Source organism: Callorhinus ursinus, unplaced genomic scaffold (assembly GCF_003265705.2).
Source record: "Callorhinus ursinus isolate GAN/ISIS: 27379988/994484 unplaced genomic scaffold, GSC_fseal_2.0 scaffold3, whole genome shotgun sequence".
In the NCBI taxonomy this organism is placed as follows: domain Eukaryota; kingdom Metazoa; phylum Chordata; class Mammalia; order Carnivora; family Otariidae; genus Callorhinus; species Callorhinus ursinus.
Window position 1 is genome coordinate 73,841,793 of NW_027397065.1, and position 22,840 is coordinate 73,864,632.

The 22,840-nt window shown below is 34.4% G+C and overlaps 1 protein-coding gene across 4 annotated transcripts in view; it reads left to right on the plus strand.

Annotated features, from left to right (window-relative positions):
- CDH10 (cadherin 10) overlaps positions 1 to 22,840 on the plus strand; it is a 179,079-nt gene that overhangs the window by 119,729 nt on the left and 36,510 nt on the right. For all 4 annotated transcript variants that reach the window (XM_025867446.2, XM_073887002.1, XM_073887008.1 and 1 more), the window contains exons 3-5: positions 6,399 to 6,693; positions 8,391 to 8,510; positions 8,918 to 9,085. In XM_025867446.2, coding sequence (XP_025723231.1) covers positions 6,399 to 6,693; positions 8,391 to 8,510; positions 8,918 to 9,085 — 583 coding nt within the window. The remainder of the gene's footprint in view (positions 1 to 6,398; positions 6,694 to 8,390; positions 8,511 to 8,917; positions 9,086 to 22,840) is intronic.

The following is a 22,840-nucleotide window of genomic DNA, read 5'->3' on the forward strand; positions in this document are numbered from 1 at the left end:
TTTCTTTCTTTCTTTCTTTCTTTCTTTCTTTCTTTCTTTCTTCTTTCTTTTCTCTTTCTTTCTTTCTTTCTTTTTCTTTCTTTCTTTCTTTTTCTTTCTTTCTCTTTCTTCTTTCTTTTTTCACCAGACCCAAAGCTAAGCAGACATTATCCATCCATCATGTAATCCTCTATGCTTGCCTCTGGTCCCAGAATAAGATTGTTCAGTAAAGTATTTACCAATCTAAATCATATATTTGGGGTATTTTAAAAGGATCATAATTGTTTTACAATCAATTTCATTGATAAGCTTCAATTTCTTCTCTCCATTTCTGTTTTTGAAGGAAAAATCGTTTCATTAGGATTCATAAAAAATGGCTATATTTTTCTACACCATTAATATTAAAATAAGGCCCAGTTTCAGTCTGTAAGCTTTGCATCCTCAAGTTCAAGATCTGCCACCCCTCTTCCCTCTTCTTACCCATTCTCAACAAAATGAGTAACTATGTATTTATGTCTGACCAGACTCTGTTTACTTGCTTTAATATGCCTTCAGCTGCTTCCTGATGCCAGCCCATCTTTAGTATAATTTTTTTATTGGTTACAAATATGAAGTATTTGATTCAATGTCTTATTTTGCATTTGATATTATATTACTCACAAGAGCAATGAGAGCAAAATGCTAATGATGATGCTGCCAGGATAGCGCAGCATATTTGCCACTTTCAGGATTTTTTTAAACAAATATAGAATATATTGGCTGTTTGAAAGAATGACAGGCATAAAATTATCACTGTATATTAGAAAATCTATTTGACAGTTTCTAATATTTTTAAGTTAATGTACACACACACGAAAAATTGTTAAACTCAGATAGTGAATGTTATAGACCTTGTGACTTGTTTGTCAAAATTTATCCTTCAAAGAACAAGTCTAGAGGCGCCTGGGTGGCTCAGTCATTAAGCGTCTGCCTTTGGCTCAGGTCATGATCCCAGGGCCCTGGGATCGAGCCCCATGTAGGGCTCCCTGCTCAGCGGGGAGCCTGCTTCTCCCTCTGACTCTGCTTCTCCCCCTGCTCATGCTCTCTCTCTCTCAAATGAATAAATACAAACAAACAAAAGACCTACTCTAACTTATGAATATAATTCTAATATAATTTTATAAACATAATTCAAATTTTCTCTGCTGCCTTTTTTCAATTTTTGGAATGGAACCAAATATCAACAATTACTAATACCCAAAAAAGTATCTATATTCTGAATGAGAAAGAATCTCACACAGCAACATAGATTCCTCTGAACTAGTAGTAATCAGAGTTTTCTTGGCAGTACTGACGGATAATGGTTTTTCACTTTTTTAAAACTTATTCATTTTCTTCCAGCCAAGGCTGAGAACATAAGGTAAAATCTTTTATCAGTTATTCTTTTGGTAATAAATTATTTAATTCCCAGTGCTGTATAGGTAGATACTTTGTTTTTTTAATAATATTTCCTTACCTAATGTGAGGAACTGAGAAATAAAAATGAACTGATATTGAGATATAAAGATTCCACCAACATAGCAGCTGTCCTGAGGTATAATTTTAACCTCTGTGTCATAAAACAAAACAAAACAAACAAACAAAAAAAAACTGATCATATCTCAGCTTCTTCCTCTTAAAAAAAAAAAAAAAAAGGTGGCCTGAAACTAGATAAGCTGCGAGACCTCTCTTAGGTTACAAACTTTGTTTTAGACAAATTTCTTAAGATGACACTTTACATGAAATGTTGTAAAAGTATCAGAAACCTGCCACATTTAAAATTAACAGGCTTTCATTAAATAACTTGTGGTTAAAGTATTTCTTTAAAATCAATGGAAGTTTAATTTTAATTATTAAGCATGCTACTCAATACAAGCAAATCGGTTATATAATTAACTACATCTAAAATAGAAAAGTTAAATAATAGGAAAATGAGTTTTAAATGTGCAGCACAGGACCAGTTGTTCTATTTTCATTAATTGTCATGTATCTTGCCATGTCCTTTATCTGCTTGTGAATTTACAAGGAACAAAGCAGGTTGTGAATTTTTAATAGGCTTTCCTCAAGGAAAGAAAAGGTCAGTATTAACATAAAATTCTTCTTAAAGATTTGTGGCACAAATGTTTCACACAGGAGAACAGGTGTTTACTGAGGAACTAAAGCCACAATAATCTGACATTTTTTCTATGTTTAAAGAAAACTTAATGTCTCACATAATAAAATAGCACAAGGTCAAATCAATACAAAAGTTATTTCAAAGTGGATGCGGTAAGTTACTTGGCACATGATCCATAATCGTATTTCTTGGTAACATAAACAACTGATTTTGTTCAATTAAGTATTTAATAAATCCAAGTATTGATACCTAACATCCAAATAAAAAAAGAGAAGAGAAAGCTATTGTTGCCAGGACTAACCAAACCTGGTCTGATCTTTACTTATTTAGTAAATGAATTGGAATGTGAAATAAATTTCTATCACACATACAAGGAATAAGGAACAGAGACATTACACCAGGGTAAGGGTGGAAAAATATACAAAAGAAGGATAATTAAAATAATAAAGAGCAACTTAAAGAGAAGAGAGGACACTTAAACAGGAGAATATAATTCAAGAATTTTGTCCACTGGTCTCCTTCTGTAACTGTTAAGAAATCAGTAATACCAGCATACCTTCTATGAGTTAGCTCTTGTCTTGTGAGGGTTTCAAACATGGTTTCAACTCCCCAGGTCTCAGGGAGTCTAGAAATATATCTCTCTGCCTTATAGTAAATATCTGTTGCAGTTTCTTTCTTGTCCAGTTCCCAGACATGTTTATTTAAATCATATTTTGAGTAACACAGGCCAATGGTAATTTGGGCCCCTTATTCTAGTGTTAGTGTTCTTCAAGAAAAAAGATACTTTTTTTTTTTCCCACAAACTCTAATGGTTTAAGAAAAATGCATTATAAGTCTGGCTTTTTAAGACCAAAACTTATAAAAGCATAGGTCTAATTTGTTTCCCTTAATTATAAGGAAGTAGAAATACTTTCATTTCTTAGTTGCATATAACACCCAGTGCTCATCACCACACATGCCCTCCTTTTTTTTTAAGATTTTATTTATTTATTTGACAGAGAGAGAACACAAGCAAAGGGAGTGGGCGGGGGGAGAAGCAGGCTTCCCACTGAGCAGGGAGCCCGATATGGGGCTCCATCCCAGGATCCTGAGGATTATGACCTGAGCCGAAGGCAGATGCCTAATGACTGAGCCACCCAGGTGCCCCCAACACGTGCCCTCCTTAATACTCATTTCTGATTCCTCAAACCACAGTCCAGCTTTTAACCTTCATCTCTCTGATTTTGTTCTACCATGTGCAACTTCCTAATCCCACGGAAAGTTCCATAGTATGGGGCCCAATTACTAGACGTAATGTTCTCTTTCTATAGTATAAGTGAAGGTAAAAATCCTGCTGTGATTCATATTTCAAAGTTGAACTTTATAATAATTAAGATCTCATCATTCTAGCAATTTTTTTGCATGTCTAACTGATTAGAATAGCAGACCTGGTCTTAATGATTTCCATCTTGCTGTATATCCTTCCCCACTCCAAATCTACATTCTGTATTCACCTAGTGTTCTGTACAGTTTGTAAAAAGCAAAAAGATCCCAAGTTTAAACCTCTACTCATTCTTTATCCAGTAGTTTAAGTGATAATGCTGTAGGAAAGCCTCACATACTGCTGTGGGCTAGTTTTGGAGATGTCTTGTGAATTTCATTTGAATTTTCCATAGCACTAGAATGGAATTGCTGATTAACTTTTAGAAGTACTTGATTCTTGTGAGAGTATACACGTATTTCTCAATTACAATTGTTGAATGAATAGACAATAAATGTCATAACTGTTTGCTACAAACCACAGTTATCCGATCAAATGATTAACAATATCAATAATCTTTTCTTGAATTATTTTGATTCCCAGGCAGAATGAGAAATATGCAATGCTTATATCTACCATTTGGAAAATTGCCATGGTTGCATATTCATGTAATTGGAAAGTTTCCTGGCAACTACGTGTATTTTCAATTACTAAAAAGCATCAATCTTGTGACTTTTTGAGAGTGGTTCCCTGGACAACACAGTCATATGTTACTTCTGAGAGCTTTTTAGCTAAAAGCAGATAGTTCTTGAGTTTCTCAACCTTACCTTGTTATTTATGAATAGCTAAAAATGCAGTAAAAAGCTATTTGTTCCCTGACTTCTCTTTTTCTTTAAAGAGCATATCCATTTCGGGTTTTTTTTCCCCATTATATTTGTAATAATGAGTTATTTGTCCAGAAATCAGAAAAACTGAGTTTGATCCAAATTTGATGGCTTAATGTTAATTACTAAAAACCATTAACTAAAGAGTAGACTGCTTTTATAGACCCAACAATAGCCAGTAATACAACATATTAGTCATAGGTGTGTGTTTCTAACATATATTTATTTTAAACAGTTTCAGGTTCATGTAAAAATGATTCCGCAGCCACGTCCATTGACATAAGCTCCAAAAAAGAAAGAAACTTTAAAATAAAGAAGTAAAATTCTACTTTAAATAGAAAGTAATCAGTTTAATATTCATATATGCAATTAGATGAAAATGTCTGTTGATGTAATTAAGCTAAAGCAAAATACCAAACCTTATTTAGATAAATATCTAATTCTCTAATTTTTTGCATAATTGAAGGATATTGTCTCCAATTTTAATTTTCTGTTATACATCATTGTGCCTATTCTGATTTACGACTACATTTTACATGAATTCTTAAAAAAAAGTTTGCAATGATGTCTAACTTATAATAAATGCCTTATAGAACTTTAGAAAATCTACATTTTTTTCATATTTCTTATCTGATAGAAAAACAAAATCAAAATTTTAAAAACATAATCTCTTACTGCAAATAATCAAACTATGATCCCAGCATAGAAAATGTTTATTGGTTGGATGATACAATTAAAGAAAAAGTTACAACCCTTGTATTTTACAATGCCATGCTCTGTCCCTCCTACACCTAAGCCCCACCATTCAGGGTAAGAATTCCATGGAGAGCAGGGGATATTCACATTTGGAACCTACACGTCAATTTCCAGATCATATTCAAGGTACCTGGGACCCATTATTCCCTGCCTAGACATCCCCAGCTTGCTTTTAGGTCCAAGGGGGCTCTCTCCTTCAGGTCAGTCACCCAAAAGCCAGACTTACCCACTGTTATATGCATCCTGAAACCTGGAGACAGTCCTAGTGGGCATCTATTAAAATACAACATAGCAGGGCGCCTGGGTGGCTCAGTTGGTTAAGCGACTGCCTTCGGCTCAGGTCATGATCCTGGAGTCCCAGGATCGGGTCCCACATCGAGCTCCCTGCTCAGCAGGGAGTCTGCTTCTCCCTCCTGACCCTCCCCCCTCTCATGCTCTCTATCTCATTCTCTCTCTCAAATAAATAAATTAAATCTTAAAATAAAATAAAATAAAATAAAATAAAATACAACATAGCTGGAATTTGCCCATGAAAACATGGAATCCTGGATCTCATTTACACTGGGCTGAAATGTCCACATGAATGCCTGCAACGTTCTTTGACATGATGGTGAATTCTGGAAGATTAGTGTTGTGGGCATAGATGAAGGACAGGAAACAGACATGCTTTGTATTGCCTTTTTCCTGCACAAAACTTGTTTGAGGTTATTAAGAAGATAGATTTGACAAGGTAAGAGCCTATATAGAGCATATTTTATTGTAGAATTTATTAACTTGATTTATAATTTTAAAATAGAGACATCTATTTTTACTCTTTGTCTGAGTCCCAAAAATATCTGTGGGGCAATCTTTTGTGTGTGTGTGTGTGTGTGTGTGTGTGTGTGTGCATATGTGAACCAAAAATTAACACATAGTGTTTCTAAAATAGGATACTACTTTGCCTGTTACAGTTAAGACATCTCTAATTCTCCCGTGGAAATGCAATAACAATAAATTTATAAGAATTTCCTCAATAATATGAGAGTAAAAGAATTTTCCACTCACAGAAAGAGATGAGAGAAGTAATGTTTACACAAGCATGTCAAGACTGATGACATATGTCTTTGTCAAGAGTTAATTGCCTATGAAAATGGTTATTTACCAAGCAAAGCAAAGAGGGGAACTGTGTTTGGTTTATTTTTACTACTTTTTTCCATTTAGAGTAAAAATCATACTGATATGTGAGAGGCTAGTCTTATTGTTTAAGATATACAGATGAGTGTGTTCATACTTATTCAACTCTCATTTCAAGAACTAAGATAACTGACCCCATTATTCAGTGATGGGACATGAGAGACTTTGAATTCTTCAGCATTATGTATTTTCAGACATTATCATGGATGTGCTCTTTTTTTATTTTCCCTAGCTTCATTCAGACCAAGATAAAGGAGATGGATCACTCAAATATATTTTATCTGGAGATGGAGCAGGTACTCTTTTTATTATTGATGAAAAAACAGGTGACATTCATGCCACAAGAAGAATTGATAGGGAAGAAAAGGCGTTTTATACTCTGCGTGCACAAGCTATTAACAGAAGAACTCTGAGACCAGTAGAACCAGAGTCTGAGTTTGTGATCAAAATCCATGATATCAATGACAATGAGCCAACGTTCCCAGAAGAAATTTATACAGCTAGTGTTCCAGAAATGTCTGTTGTAGGTAAGTTAATTTATAAGAGTTATCATGGTATACAAAAAGTATAAAAAATAATTATCAAGAGGGGCGCCTGGGTGGCTCAGTCATTAAGCATCTGCCTTCGGCTCAGGTCATGATCCCAGGGTCCTGGGATCGAGCCCCGCATCAGGCTCCCTGCTCAGCGGGAAGCCTGCTTCTCCCTCTCCCACTCCCCCTGCTTGTGTTCCCTCTCTCGCTGTGTCTCTCTATATCAAATAAATAAATAAAATCTTTAAAAAAATAATTATCAAGAAATTCTTAAAATACTATGATCAGTTAATTGACATCTTCTTTGATTCCTTCCAAAGAGTACTTATTTAATTTCCTCATGTTGAAAATCAGTCAGAAAAAAAAGATTAATCGTTTCTTACATGTTACGGATTTGTAAATCTTTACAAATAAGTAGATACTTCCCTCAAAAACCCAAGAAAATACCACTGAACTTTATTAGAAAACTATGAAATACCATCTTTGTCACACAGATTTGTATAATAGCTGTGTAAAATTCTGATGCCAAATATATTATAAGCACAGTCAGAACACTGTAGATGTAGAGTCTTTATAATTTGTCTAACGAGTTTGTTTGGATTATCTAGATAATACAAAAGGCGGAATTGATTAGATTATCTGATTCTTTCATATTAAGTATTTTAAAACATCTTTTCATTATAATCATTATATGTAAAACTCTGCTGATATAAGTCTGTTATTCAAATAAACCAGTTGAAATTCCACAATCACATACTGATACAGAATTGAAAATTTAGGTTGTAGAATCTGTAAGACAGAAGGCATGAAAAAGCTGTAAGTATAATATTCAAGATAATGGAATTTTCTTTTTCATTGGAAATAAATGAAAGTTGTATTTGTAATCAAAGAAAGTTCAGACTACTTTTTTTATTAAATAGAGAATGACAAAAATAAATAAATATCAGGAAGCAATGATAACATTTTTTAGAGACATATATTTAGACTTAGTAGAATAGTTTTATTTCTCAAATGTGGGAAAAGTCCTATAAACCCATGAAATAATTCTGATACTTTTAACAGTTGTAACAGCATACTTTCAACTCTGCATTTCTCAAAAGCATTGTTCTGGGATTATATTTAATATTTACTTCACTAAATCCCAAGGACTTTGGCAATTGCTTTATTATAAAGCCCTTTTATATTTCTTGAACTTTATTAAATAGCTTTTAATCGTTCATGGAACTTGGGATCATCTTGGATTGTTTCTAAATTTAGAATTTAATCTATTCATAAAATTGTATTCTAGAGCAGATGTTAATTATTTTTACAGTTAATTAGTGGAGAGGAGGTAAGAAGAGCACACCTACTCCTTTGTGATCAGATATGCCCTTTACACTAAACAAATCTATTATGTGAAAATGAATTTAAATATCAAACCTGAGATTTGCAGAGTAACTGCATTTATTATAATCTGATACATTGTAGCATTACTTATGCATGCATGAAAATATACCTGTTGGCTAAATATGTAGCTGAATTCACAGTTTTCCTGTAATAACACTATAAATATGATTTTCTTGTCAATTATATATAAATATTTCTTTAAGAGGTCATTATTAAAGCCAAAAATCATTCAAGTCTTCCATGAAAACCAGTGCTTTTGCTCCTCCTTCTGGTACTGTGCAGAACTAAGCTGAATTTGGATACTTCAGGTACTTCTGTGGTGCAAGTCACAGCTACAGATGCCGATGACCCTTCCTATGGGAACAGCGCCAGAGTTATTTACAGCATACTTCAAGGGCAGCCATATTTCTCTGTGGAGCCTGAAACAGGTCAGGAATCATGAATCACTGTTTGTTCATTTAAGTCTTTATGATCTTTATAAGTAGAAAAAAGGTGGGAAAATAAAAACATTAACAGTAATACTTACAGAAGAGTGATGATGCCACACTTAAAGATTTAAGAATTCAAAGTTGAATGATTGAGTGAGCTGATCGAAATAAACCTGATTTTTATGTTTTTTTTAACCTACAAGTTTAGGCAACTATATAGCACATATGACCACGCAAATGGTAAAATATTTACATTGAATCACTTTTGCAATTTCTAGACAATAAAAATTAATAGCAAAATCATACTTTGTCTTTCAAAAATCACTAGATAGATAATTTGTGGTCTTAGTCAACTACTAGTTGAGATTTTAATGAGGATAACAGAAGTTTTTTATATTTTCTTCAAGGTATCATCAGGACTGCTTTGCCCAACATGAACAGAGAAAACAGGGAGCAATATCAAGTGGTAATCCAGGCCAAAGATATGGGCGGCCAGATGGGAGGCTTATCGGGGACCACCACGGTGAACATCACACTGACAGATGTAAATGACAATCCACCTCGCTTCGCCCAGAGTAAGCTGCCTTTCATGGTCTTTCCACAGGGCAAAAGCTTTGGACTGAAAAGAGAAAAGTAAAAAGCAATTGTCAATCATTTAATTTTTGAAACATTGAAAATTGCTACAAACGTGAAGAAAAGGTGCATATGCTGATGAATTCACTGTTACTAAAATATAAAAATTAAATATTTCAGACATATTTCATTTAGAAGCAGGGGATCTGTGATCACAAAACCTGCATCTATGACTGTAATCCAGGAACTGTTTCTTTTAGTTAGCAAAAGGAAATAATGTTTTATTGGAATACAAAGCCCTACTTCTACAATGAATGTGCTTATTTACACTTAGAATTTAATAAGAAGGATCTAACTCGAGGGTAAAATTTTTCAATAAAGTATCTAATTTGTCATAATATGAAGACTTAGCCAGAAAGGGCGATATAGGCCAGAACCTAACAAACTAATCAGACTTGCATTTAGTATCACGGGGTCAGACTTGCAGTTACTATTTCTGTGTTTGGAATGGTAATCATACTAAAAGATTTTTTTATACTAAAACATGTTTTTAATAATTTTTTATTGTTATGTTAATCACCATACATTACACTAAAACATTTTGTATTCCTGACCCATTTAGTTATAAAACACTAAATCTATTTAGTGTTACTGTTTTCTACTTCGATCTATTTTCGTTATAAAATGAACCCTTCAAATTCTCAAAATAGATCAAGAATAGGTTAGGAATCATTAGATTCTGACCGTATGATACATGTATTTATTCTCTCTTTTTATACAAATTTGGTAGAAATGAACGGACACTCCCAAGAATCAGAAAATTTCCTGCTAACCTGAAAGATCCTATACTTCAAGATGGAATTTTATGTTGTTAGAAATGTGGCATAATATGCAGGCTGTAGTAGGATCTATGTCCTTAAGTTTTAGAATTTGCTGTGTATTAACTTCTAAATTGATCCCCCAATTTTAGTTTGGTTTTAGCTTAAATACTTTTGTGATATCATATTAAAATGTAGCTTTTTGTGATATTTATATTTTTATACTAAAGACTACAATGCAGAAGGTATTAGGGTCTAAGAATTCATTCTATTATTTTGACTGTTTAAAAGCATTTTACCTTTTTTCTATGCTATTTTTATCTAACTTTGATTATTAATAATAGTGATGATTTGAATTGAATTATTTAAAATCATGTGTGTAGAAAAATTATAAAATTCACATCGAATTTTTTTGAGCAGACTAATCTTTTGCTTATTATTTGTTATGATCATTTTGTTGGATATTAAGTTATAGGCCCATTAGGTATGCTGTTGTGGTGTTTGGCCCAAAACACAGAGAAAAGAGTATTCGTTTATGCTCTTTTCAAATAATCAGATTGCAGCTCCAGATTACCTGTAGCATGGGCAGGGAGAAGAAAACCAATAATAATCCCTAATGGTTCTTTTAGAATAAATCTGAAGACATGCCTAGTTGCATTAAAATTCAAATTTCACATTTTGTATATATTTCTGACCACCTCTTAGCATGAATTTATTATTAGGAGAATGATTAAATGCTCAGGAACATATATACACATATGTCAAAAATGCAGCTCATCTAAAAATGGTGCATCCAATTAAGCAAATTAGTGGATTCTAATTAAAGGCAAAAATTAGATATCTGAAAAATAATAATGCCCAATGAAAATTCATTTTATATTCTTTCATCTCCTACAACACCTTTATTAATTCATTCGATAATTATTTCCTTTCCTTTTGTGAAGTCAGAATTTATGATTGGTATCTGATAGTCACATTACACAAGCCCTAACATAATTTTAATAGTCATAGCTCTGGTAATAATAATAATATAATAACAATAATAATATAATGATGATAATAAAAAGAAGCAGCAACATAACCTATTTTCTGAATAACATTTTTTGGGGGACACTGTACTGATTTATTTATTGACCTACTTTATTTAATCCCAATAACTCATTCAGCTCAGTATTATGATCTCCATTTTACAAATGGGGAAACCAATGTTATAGATGTTAAGGCCAAACTATAAGTAATGAAAGAAGTGGGTTGAAATCCATGTCCAGCCACCTATGTACAATATGATACATTTAGAGGAATTTTAGAGTGCCTTGTATCTTGTCTCATTATTTTTTAATTATAGATAGAAACATAATTTGTGGATTTTTATTTTCTCAATTATCTTGTCTGCTATGAATATTTGCAACCATATCTTACTATTGGGAACATTCAGTCATGGCAATTAGAATGTTACTTGATAGTCTAAGTCATCTAACATCCAGAAAACTAGTTTTTAATTTCTAATCATTTCATTAAATAGCCAATGTTTGGAGAGAGTTCCACACGTTAGGAAGACCATATACAGCATAACATTGAGAACTCAGAACTAACCTATTTAGACCCCTTGTTGTTGTTATTATTATCATTATTAATTATTATATCCACTGTATGGAAAAATGAAGGCGATTCAGAGTGGAAATGATAAAGACAAAAAATAAATGCTGCTTACTAGAAATATAATGCAAACCAAAAAAGTATGTGGCACATATATAATTCCAATTTTTATCAGCCATATAAAAAGGTTAAAAGAAGCAGAAGACATGTATTTTTACCATATATTTTCTTTAGCCCAATATTGTCCTTTATACATATCAATATGAAACTTATTCAGATATTTTATATTCTTTTTTCCCCATAATTCTTTAAAATACCCACTTACATCAAGTATTTTCTAGTTGTATCAAGTCTCAATTCAGACTAACCACATTTCCTGTCAATAGCTACATGCGGGTTAGTAGCTTGGCTAGTGGCTGCCATATGGGACAGCTCTGGAGCAGACCATGGAGTCATTCTGCATGAGTCCCAATGTTGTCTTCTTCACTTAGTAGCTTTCTCATGTTGGTCAGTTAAACTGAACCCTCTATTTTTCAGTGCCATTCAGTAAACCTGGATAGCAGTGCATACTCCATGGAACAGTGTAAGACTAAACAATTTGACATCTGTGAAGCACTTGGCTCAGTGGCCGGCACTAGTGTATTTATGCATTCAGTAATGTTGATTTGTGCAAGTACTGCCCTATTACTATTATTAGTCAATATTATAAAAATAGCCTCAGAACTTAAACATACATGTAGATTGGCTGATCCAAATTCAACATTTCCCAGAATGCCATATCTGTGGAAGATAAACATCTCAGTCATTTAGAACGACAGGGAGAGGTGGAAACTCAGATGTCCTGCTTCATTGTTAACCTTATTTTATTGTGTGGATCTACAGCAGTCATTCTCAGTCAGGGACAATTTTGCCACCCAGAGAACATTTGGTAATGTCTTGAGACATTTTTGCTTGTCTCAACTGGTGGCTACTCCTAGCATCTACTGGGTAGAAGATGAGAACGCTGCTGAACATCCTCACAATTCACATGAGAAAGAGTAAATTGGCCCAAAATGTCAACAGTGCTGTGGTTAGGAAACTTTGATATGTTATATGAGGATCTGTTCAAGTGAAATCATAAATTCATTTACCTAAAAATATTTATTGAAAACACACTTGTACCAAACATTATTATAGAAATGAGATATATGAACTTTGTCAAAAAAAAAAAAAAGTCCTGGTTTTTGTCACTATGACCTTTCATTACAGTAGGGGAGGCAGATCAGACGTAAGTAAAAACATTATATACATATGAGGTCTTGGCTCAGTCATGGATAAAAAGGCAAACACGTGTGTGCCACGGGGAAGAATAAGGGAAGGTCTAGTTCAAGAGGTGATATTTTATCCAAACATGGCAAGATGAAATAGACCCAAGCAGAGGTAATGGCATGTGAGAAACGGTAAGATTGGAAATTGAGGGATGGATGTCAAGAACTAAAAATGGTGTGGCTGGATCATACCAAACAACAGGAGGTTGGTGGGAGATTAGATCAAAGAGCTCTATAATCACAGGGACTTTGACGATAGTAAATTTTTATTGGTATTAAGAAAAAACAAACTTAGGTCAGGTATGCCTGACATAAGCTATCATCATGGTCTTGTGCTTTTAGAGGTATATGGATAGGTGAACATTAATATAACATGGGCACCCACCTTTGGCATGATTCCAAAAGAGGTAATGGATTAGAAGATTAGGGGGCACCTGAAAACTGAGTTCCAAAAGTATTTTCTGCTATTTTGCTCTAGATACTAACTTGCATTTTTCACTCTCAAAAAGATACCTCTGTTGAAATTGTCTCATAGTCCTGGGTTAGTTCAAGTGACATAATTTAATTTTTAAAACAATAAGTGAAGAACAAAAATTGATCACTTACCTTCCACTGACAAGCACTGTGTTTGCACCTAAGCACATGAAGATTAATGTCTTGATTCCTGATCACACGTGGCTTATTGTCTAGCAGGGGAGAGAATATTTCATTAGGAAATCATGTGTAATAAAGGAATTATGCACAGAATGCAATGGGCAAACAGAAGAGCAGCACTTATCCAAATAGGGGAGCGAGGGTCTGAGTACCTCATTTACAGTGGAAGGTAAGGAGAACTTACCTCTCTCTCTCTTTTTTTAAAGGTTTATTTATCTTAGAGAGGGAGAGACACACAGAGAGAGAGAGGGAGAGAGCATGGGCAGGGAGAGGGGCAGAGGGAGAGAAAGAACCTCAAGGAGACTCTGCACTGAGTGTGGACCCCAACGTGGGGCTTGAGCCCGGGACCCTGAGATTATGACTGAGCCTAAGAATCAGATGCTTAACTGAGCCATTCAGCAGCTCTTGGAGAAGTTACCTCTTGATTTAAGTCTTTTCTTAAAATTACTACTTAAAACTACTATATGCCATAAGGAGAGGAAAAGAAGAGTTCACCAAGTTGGAAATTAACAAAGTTTCTAATTTATGAAAGGGCATAATCTGTGCAGGGAAAAAAATGACAAATGCTTCAAAGTGGTTGTGAAGATTTTTTAGTGGTGAAATAGTAGATGCTTTTAATGTTTGTTTTTCTGTATTTTTATAACTCAATAATGCTAAAAAAAAAAACCACAGAATTAACAGAATAGAAAGGACAAAAGTGGCAGTTGTTTCCAAGAAGTCCAATTAAATGAGCACAGGATAGCAGTTATTGGAATTTACATAATGGGAGTAATCGTGGATGATCTTTCCCAGTTGGTTTTAGTTGCAATCATTTTGGGAGAAGCTGGCGGATATTAAGCTGAGGAATAAAAGAAAAGCAGAAGAGGATTGAAGGAATAATGCCTGTACTTTAAGAAGCTAAGATGAACAAGAAAATAAAATAGAAAAAGAATATATTATAGTAGTTAGAAAGAAATCTTGAATTAAAGGTGGTTTAATAGATAATTTCTGAAAGCCTCCTATAGCCCAGGCAGTAAGTGGGAATTAGGCTTCAGTGGCCAACAAAGGACTGAGCTCCTGGTTCAAGGTGCAGACAATAAAGTGATAACTACATGAATATAATGTGATGTCTGGTGGTATGGTAGGGGCTGTGAGGAACAGAAAGCAGGCCAGGGGCTAACGAATGGCAGGGTGCTTTTAGGGAGGATGATTGCAGTTGTCTTGTCTAAGGCTTGTCTAAGGAGGCCTGTATAACTTCAGAAACTGAAAATGCATAAAACTAGGCAATTTAGCTTCTCTAGACCTGGGTTCCTACATATACAATACTGAGAGTGTTACAGCTAAGAAATAAGGTCACACATGTAAAACGTCTTCAGTAGTAATTGCAATATATAATAGGTTCTAGATAAAAATGGATTTCCTCCCCTTCCCTTTTCCTTCTCCAGAAGTATAGCTAATGTTTCTGATCTTACTGTTTTCCTGTCTCTGATGCCCTGCTGCTGTTCTTTTGTGGCCAAAGATTAAATAAAAGCACCTTAAGCCTGGAAAGACCTATAACCTCAGAAGCCACAACAAAATGAATGTGCTTACCTCACAAGAACAAATGAATACTTGCATGAATGAGGCCTCCAGAGCACCTTTTCCGCTCTTCAACCAGTCAAATGATCAGTGGTCCTTGAATGTTGCAGTTTCATTGTGTTTACACGGAAGATGTTACACTTCCTCCTCTGAAATCTAAGCTCCTGGTATCCTGCCTGAATAGTTTAGTCTCTTTCATCCCATTTCCTTTCTTCTTTCCCTAAAACCAGAAAAGCAAAATACGCTTCATGCAAGAGGTCTATGGAAAGATTAAATTACTGAAACCTGATCACTCTAGGGCTTGGCAAAACCAAATGGGACAAGATTTGTGTCCAATGGCTTTTTTTTTTTAAGATTTATTTAGGGGTGCCTAGGTGGCCCACTCAGTTAAGCATCTCCCTTCCGCTCGGGTCATTATCCCAGGGTCCTGGATCCTGCCATGCATCCGGCTCCCTGCTGGGCAGAGGGGAGGGGCAGAGGTAGAGGGAGAAATAATCTCAATAGACTCCCTGCTGAGGGCGGAGCCTGACTTGGGGGTGGGGAGGCAGGATCTCATGACCCTGAGATCAGGACCCCATCAGGACCTGAGCTGAAACCAAGAGTCAGACGCTTAACTGACTGAGCCACCCAGGCACCCTGGCTTTTTTTTTTTTTTTTTAAGCATCTCTTGGGAAATGTTATGATAACTGATTTTCACCCACACCAGTGTAAGTGATTAAGGAATATCTGATCTGCAGAGACCAGGCTAGTCCCACTATCTTTGCCTTAATATAGCAGAGAATGCTGTTGGATAAGACTCTCAAATCCATTAAACATAATAAAAGAGACATCAAAAATGAAGGTCCAGGCTTAGAGAAAAAGCATTTACAAAAGCACTTATGCAGATGGTCAGGGTCCCAGCCGGCCAGCTGGTGCCTAGGTCTTGGCTCTAGGTTTTCGATGGGACAATATTTCACTAGGACTCAAGAAGAAGAAAGGAAACTAAACATATGATACCCAGGCAAAAAGCTCTAAACCACAAATGAGCCTACTGGAGAGCATAGTTCTGGACCATAGCTCTTTATTCACATTTAGATGCTTTCCCACACATCCTATCACAGAAACAAAAGACAGAGAGAGTAGATTACTTTAACATCATCTTAACTGTGGGTAGAGCTCCTGAGAAAACCAACTGTTATAGAAGTATTCCCCCCGTCTACTTAGTATTGAGTCACAGACATGTTTGCACCAAGCTTATGTGGATAGGTGGGTGTCAGGGAGCAGTAACTAGTACATTTCTGTAATGTCAGTTAAGATGAGACTTTTTGAGGGGGGGATTTATAAAATGCAAACAAATTGAGTGATAGTTTTATTTGTATTTATTGTTGATTCTCTTAAGATAAGTTTTAGGATATTATATATGTAGATAATCATCAAATATATGAGAATTTGACATGATATGTCAAATGTATGATGATGTAAGTTTGATATGTATGATGTAAGTTTCTAGATCTATCTCAGGTATACTCAAAAGAGTGAATTTATTGCTGTCTATTATATTTTTTTGCCATGAAATATTAAGAATAGTAACAAAAATCAATTCTTCATTTGGTTATTTGTTCTGAAAATTAACACAGAATTTCCCCCTTATGGGAAAGTTTCTATTAATAAATTATAAGTAATGGGATACTTTGGGTGTACAAATAAACTTAATGAGACTCTAATTTTCTGACTATTTTAATACCATCTCTTTATATTCCCATCAAAGTATATCTAAAGATTATACACAACTATAACCAATTCAGAAGCAATAATAAACAATTCCAGAATCACTCAGTCTACAGAAAGATTTCATATGTGTATTTATGTGTTTTATCTGAATGACCCAGATTGGCCACTGACTTTTTTTTTTTTAAGATTTTATTTATTTGACAGAGAGAGACACAGCGAGAGAGGGAACACAAGCAGGGGGAGTGGGAGAGGGAGAAGCAGGCTTCCCGCCAAGCAGGGAGCCCGATGCGGGGCTGATCCCAGGACCCTGGGATCATGACCTGAGCCAAAGGCAGACAGACGCTTAACGACTAAGCACCAAGGTGCCCCAGCCACTGACTTTATTTAGCCTATTAAACTACATAAATATGGGTTATCTGGTTTGCCTAAACTTAAATAAAATAAAGCAGCATTAAAAATAAAAGTAATAGGCAGAGTGTTACAGCATTTACTAAACACTATAAAATATCATACAAATATCAGTTCATTAAAACTTCACATTTATATAATTATAATAATATAACAATATAATTGCCTATGCCTTTTTATTAGTTAAAAAAACAGAAACTTGTCAACTTAAGTTAGTTGTTCAAAGTTCTATAACTGGGAAATAAATAAAAGTCAGATTGGGGATCAAGTTTCTTTGGCTGAAAAACCACTACACCAAGAAAGAAGCTGGTACATCAGAGATTCTCTTTATCTTCCCTGGAGCATTTTGCTTTTCATTAATTCCATGACTCACTACTTGTATATAGATTATACAGACAACTTTAGATAGGGTATACTAAATTCTTAAAATGTCTATGCATTTTATACAAGCAGGGAAATGAAACCTTTATTGGTTGGTGCTTTTGCAATACTCAGGGACCAAACATGACTGACTTTTTTGCTGGGATCCTTATACTCCTTGGACAGATAAACAAACAAGTTTGCATGAAACAAGGTATTTCAAGGAAATGTCTATATGATATACGTAGGGATTTAAGACACGTGCATTCAGTGAGCTGTGAGACTACCATAATCCCTGCCTGGTACAAGAGAGATTTGATTTAATAAGTGCTGATTTTCACTTTGTAAATAGAGTCAACCTCTCCTCTACTGGGGATTCCAAGGTAATGTAGGCCTCAGGCTGATCTGCATATTTTAAAATTATCAAGCACATTTCAACTAGAGCAACAGTTAGGTATGTCCCAAGGAAGATGCTTTAGCATGAGAAAGAAGGAACAAAATTGAAATTGTCTCCTTTTCCCTTTTTTATTGTCTAGAAAAAAAATGATATCTTTATATTCAAAAGTACTGTTCTATAATTTATATTGATTAGATATAACTGTGGTTTTTACTGTGACCACCAAAATATTTGTAGGCTTCTTCCCCATGGTTCTAAAAACTATAGTTTATAAGAATTACAAAGGAATGGTGTTATAAAAGCATTCCTTGTTTATAAAACACTGACTGAAGCCCTACAGTGTGGGCAGGAATTATGCTAGGAAATATGAATAAATTAATAAAGAGGGTATGAGATACAGGATACATCCACAAATGGTTTGTATTTTGAAAGGTTGTATTAACACAAGTTCTCTCTTTCCCTCTCTCTCTCTCTCACACATACACATGCACACATATACACATATATAGCCTTGTTTGTTACATTGTAATTTCTCTCATATCCATTGTCTTCCTCACTTCTTTTCTTTCTTTTGTATGTAGATATAGATTAAGTGTATATACATATGCATAAGTATATTACACATATATGCACGTATGCGCATGTATGTGTCCATATGTATATGTTATGTGCACACATAGAATTGGAGAATGATGCAATACGATCCATGCTATAATTGCCCATTAAAGTCTAAATCATAAAATGATAAACTCTTCAGATGTAAATGGATCAGGAAAGACAAAATTATTTGGGAGTTGTCTAGGTAGGAAAACAAGGGGCACTGAGGGGAGGGACTGTTCGTTAGGAAGGACAGAAGAAAAAAGGTCGTATCAGGGAAATGAGTACGATTTGGTGTGGCTGGACCCGAGGGTTGGCAGCAGGGGTGGTGAGATGAGAAGGCAGTGTTAGCATCAGGAAAAGGGATAGATATAAAAATAAAATGCCATATATATTATCTAAAAGAACATTTTTTTGAGAGTACCAGGCACCGTTCTTCCTTTTGCCTAATTATCCTGGCAACAATGTAGCACCCTGCTTGGCTCACAGGAGCAAAAGTTGATGAGAGTCTGAACAAATGCTGAGGAGAGGAGGGGTGGGTTTGAGGTATATTTAAGTGGGCGATCCACAGGACTTAGTAATTAGGTCGGTAAAAGGTTTGAGGGAGAGAGGAGGGTGAAAGAAAAAGCTAATTTCTAGCTTTCTAACAGAAGAACTTATTTGAAGAGAGAGACAGGGATTTCAGTTTGATTTGAACATTTTGAATTGAGATGCCTGTGGAAAGACAGTAGGTTTTAAGTATCTAGTAGTGAGATATGTTGATCTCAGGTAGACACATGACATACAAGTGAAAACAGACATGTATGATCTCAGCTAAGCTAAAGGCTTAGAGTGACAGGACTGGGGAAATGCACAATATTCCAAGTGTGCTGAAATATATAAATCCCTCAGAGAAATAATGTGCATGGAAATTATACAAAAATCCACTTGAATCTCTCCTGTTATCCTGTGGAGAGTTGCCTTAGACTAAACTATTTGGCATTTTGCAAAATGGGATTCAAAGTTCCTCTGGATTCTCCAGAGCAAAGTTGAAATATACCCCTGGAGAGGTATACATATAAATACTTGGATACAAACTAGCTGTGCAAATATGTTTAGCTGTTACAGAATTTTTAGTGTGCCTACTGGGAAACACTTTGCAAACAGAAGTAGTATCTGATACAACGTAATCTGTTTTTGAATGACTAATTTAAGGTTATCTTAACTTCCCTAAGTCCTATATACATTCTTGCTTCTATACATTGCAATTGTGTGCATCTATGGATGTCAATTCCCTTGGAGACAATTTCCAAGATATGTATCAAGATGGATTTCCTACCCTCTGGAGATCAATGGCAGCTTCTCTAAAAGCTTTGTCCTGTTGCTTTCCTCAGTGAACAGAAAACTAAGACATCATGCAGCATCTCCTTTTGCTCTAATTTAACTTCAATGCCCAAAGCGAAGTTGGTGATCCACGTCTCCAGTGCTCACAAATTTAGGTTCTGCCTTTCCTCTGGTAAGAATGTTCAGTTGCAAAGCCTCATTCCTTTGTCAGTCTCTGGTGTGACTTTCAGCTCTCCTCTCCTTTCTCCTAAATGCCCGTTTAGCATTGCATAATTTCCTTAACTACTGTGCAGTTTCCTCCAAGGAGCTTTATCTTGTTTTTAATTTCTTCCTGTTAAGCTCATTAAAAAACATCTTTTAAACATTATACAATGGAATGGTTTGTAATTGTGACATTTTTCTTAAAGCAAGTATTGTTTGAGATTATTATGCAGCATAGAGATGTTACAATAAGATTACACACAAAGCAAATAAAAAATTAAACTAATGTTAAATTATTTTGTTGATTCATATATGTGGTGCTCTTTTTTATCACAGTGCTGGAAATGTAGACATTTCTTATGTAAATGTGACCTGAAACAAAGGCAAGGAACAAAGGAAAAAGACAAATTATATCTCTTTGAACCTTATTGTTTTTTAGAGAAAAAACAAAACAGCAGCTATTTGTTGCTGAGCTCAAAACCTGAGTGTGCCCTTGTTGCCCCCCCCATTGTTTCCTGGCACTTCTTTTATGGTTTCTGAGGATGTCACCTTGTCACAGCAATTATTTTGCCTATCTTTTGTCTTTCCTCCAAAGTTTCTTACCTCAAGCCGTCAATTATTTCTAATTCTAGTACACAAATCTGTAGTGTTTTTAATATTCAAGTGCAAAGGTCCTATTGATCAAAATTTTGGTAAAATGAGTGACCTGAAATGTTCAGTCTTAAATCCTAGAAAACCAGAAATACATCAAAATTGTTTGAAATCTTCAATAATGAAAATTCAGATGTTGTGAGAGGTTGTCAATAATGGCTAAAGGTGCACTTACCACATATTTTTGCCTCGTCCTTGGGAAGTCTTTGCAATATTACCTTTTAGATTTGTACTTGTAAATGCAACTTCCCATAAGTGATACAGAAATGGCAGTGCCTTCTTGCCTGCCTGCCTTTGTGCTTAAGTCGATAACCAAACTAAGAACATACTCACCAGGAAAAAACATTTATCTGCTCTAAACATTAAAAGAGAAGCAAATGATTCAATCTGACACCTGGGAATGAATTTAAAACAACTATAAATTGGAATTGATAGGAAAGCATACCACATAATTAAAGCTCCATCAACTGTAAGATAAAAAATAAGGAGCATGCAAATAGATGTCTTTAAGGAAAAATGGAACATAAGACGGGTGACAGGAGCTACTTTGCTTTTGTCACCGTATGCATAACAATCTGTCTCCTTTCTGATGCCCCTCCTGCTGCTCCCCCTATATGGTAAACACCCTTGGAGGCGCTTAGTGAAAGTAATTTCAGTTTGTTTGACAAACTAAGATATTTGTGTTCAATAGACTACCCTTAGAAATGAATTAAGAAATGTGAATGAATAGCTCTTTCATACATTTAAAATATAGAAATGCAGTCTATTAACTTTGAAATAGACCAAATGAATCTCCCTAAATAGATTTATGAACATAAACATAATTCCAGAGAAAGCATTATCAAATTATATATGTTGGGTACTGAATAAATACTTCTTGAACAAATTAATTACTGAAGTTGCCATATAGTTAAAATAATTATGAATGTGTGTATTTTATGTGTGTATAAAACATATGTATCTTTATAATATAGCTGTTTGAATTACTTAACAGAGAATTAAATCTATACCATTTTGATGAATGGGCTCAATCTTCATCATGACTTTTCTGGAAAGTATGAGACACCTTGAAAATATTTTTATTAATGTTTCAGGGATAAATATATATATGTATGTTCATGTATGTACACAAACATTCACAACTCACCTACTATATGTGTGTGTGAGTGTGTGTGTGTTCCTTCCAACAAATTACTGTGGAATAAAATGTATATATATATATATATATATATATATAAAATTTAGGCTTATTATAATATGAACCAATGGAACATGATTGCTTTCCTGTTTAAGTCTCAGAAGGTACTAAAAATTAACACAGATAATGGCTACTCTCCTCAAAAAGAAATACACTGCAATGGAGATAAACCCTGCACCAACCACAAAATAAAATGAAGTGATAAATAATTTTGGATCCTTGACCAGAACTATAATGACAAGTTTAAAGCAGACAGATTTTCAGAATCTAAGCATGTGCCTAAAAATACATGCAATCTCAAAAATGTCCAAGCTAAAAATAAAAAGTGGGAGAACAAATTCCTGGAGACAAGACTCAGTGAAATCTATGTGACAGTAAAATTAATGAAACAATAAAATGTTTTGTTCTTTTGTTCTTGCTTGTTCTGTTAAAAGAAGATCCATGATATGGAATCCTTTCACCAGAAACTGATAATCCCTAATACCAGGAACATTTTCTATTTATTTTTTTAAAAATATTTTGCATCAAAGTATTAAGTTTATAGATTTTTTTTAAAAAGGAAAACAAGCTACCTCTTCCATTCCTCACCTGTAGCTCTAACCCTTACAGAAAACAACTTTAAACTTGTTTTTTTAGTTCATCTAGGTTAAGCTACAATTCCTTAAGCAATATCTTATTATTTGATGATATATTTTTATATATTACCTTTGACTTCCTTTTACCATTGATAAAAATGATGCTCAATAACATTTCAACTTATTTTCCCCAGATGTAATTATATGTGTTTTTTTTCTTCCCCATTTCTCTATCAGTTATCTTAGCAAATTTAAATATGTGATTAAATTTCTTTTATATCCACCACTCTCAGTCTCTCTTTTTCTGTCCCAGCAGCATTTTCATAGAAGGACTAGATATATAGAGATTTTTTAATTGTCTAAAAAACCTAGCAATTTTCAAAATGAGCTTATCAAAAAAAAGTA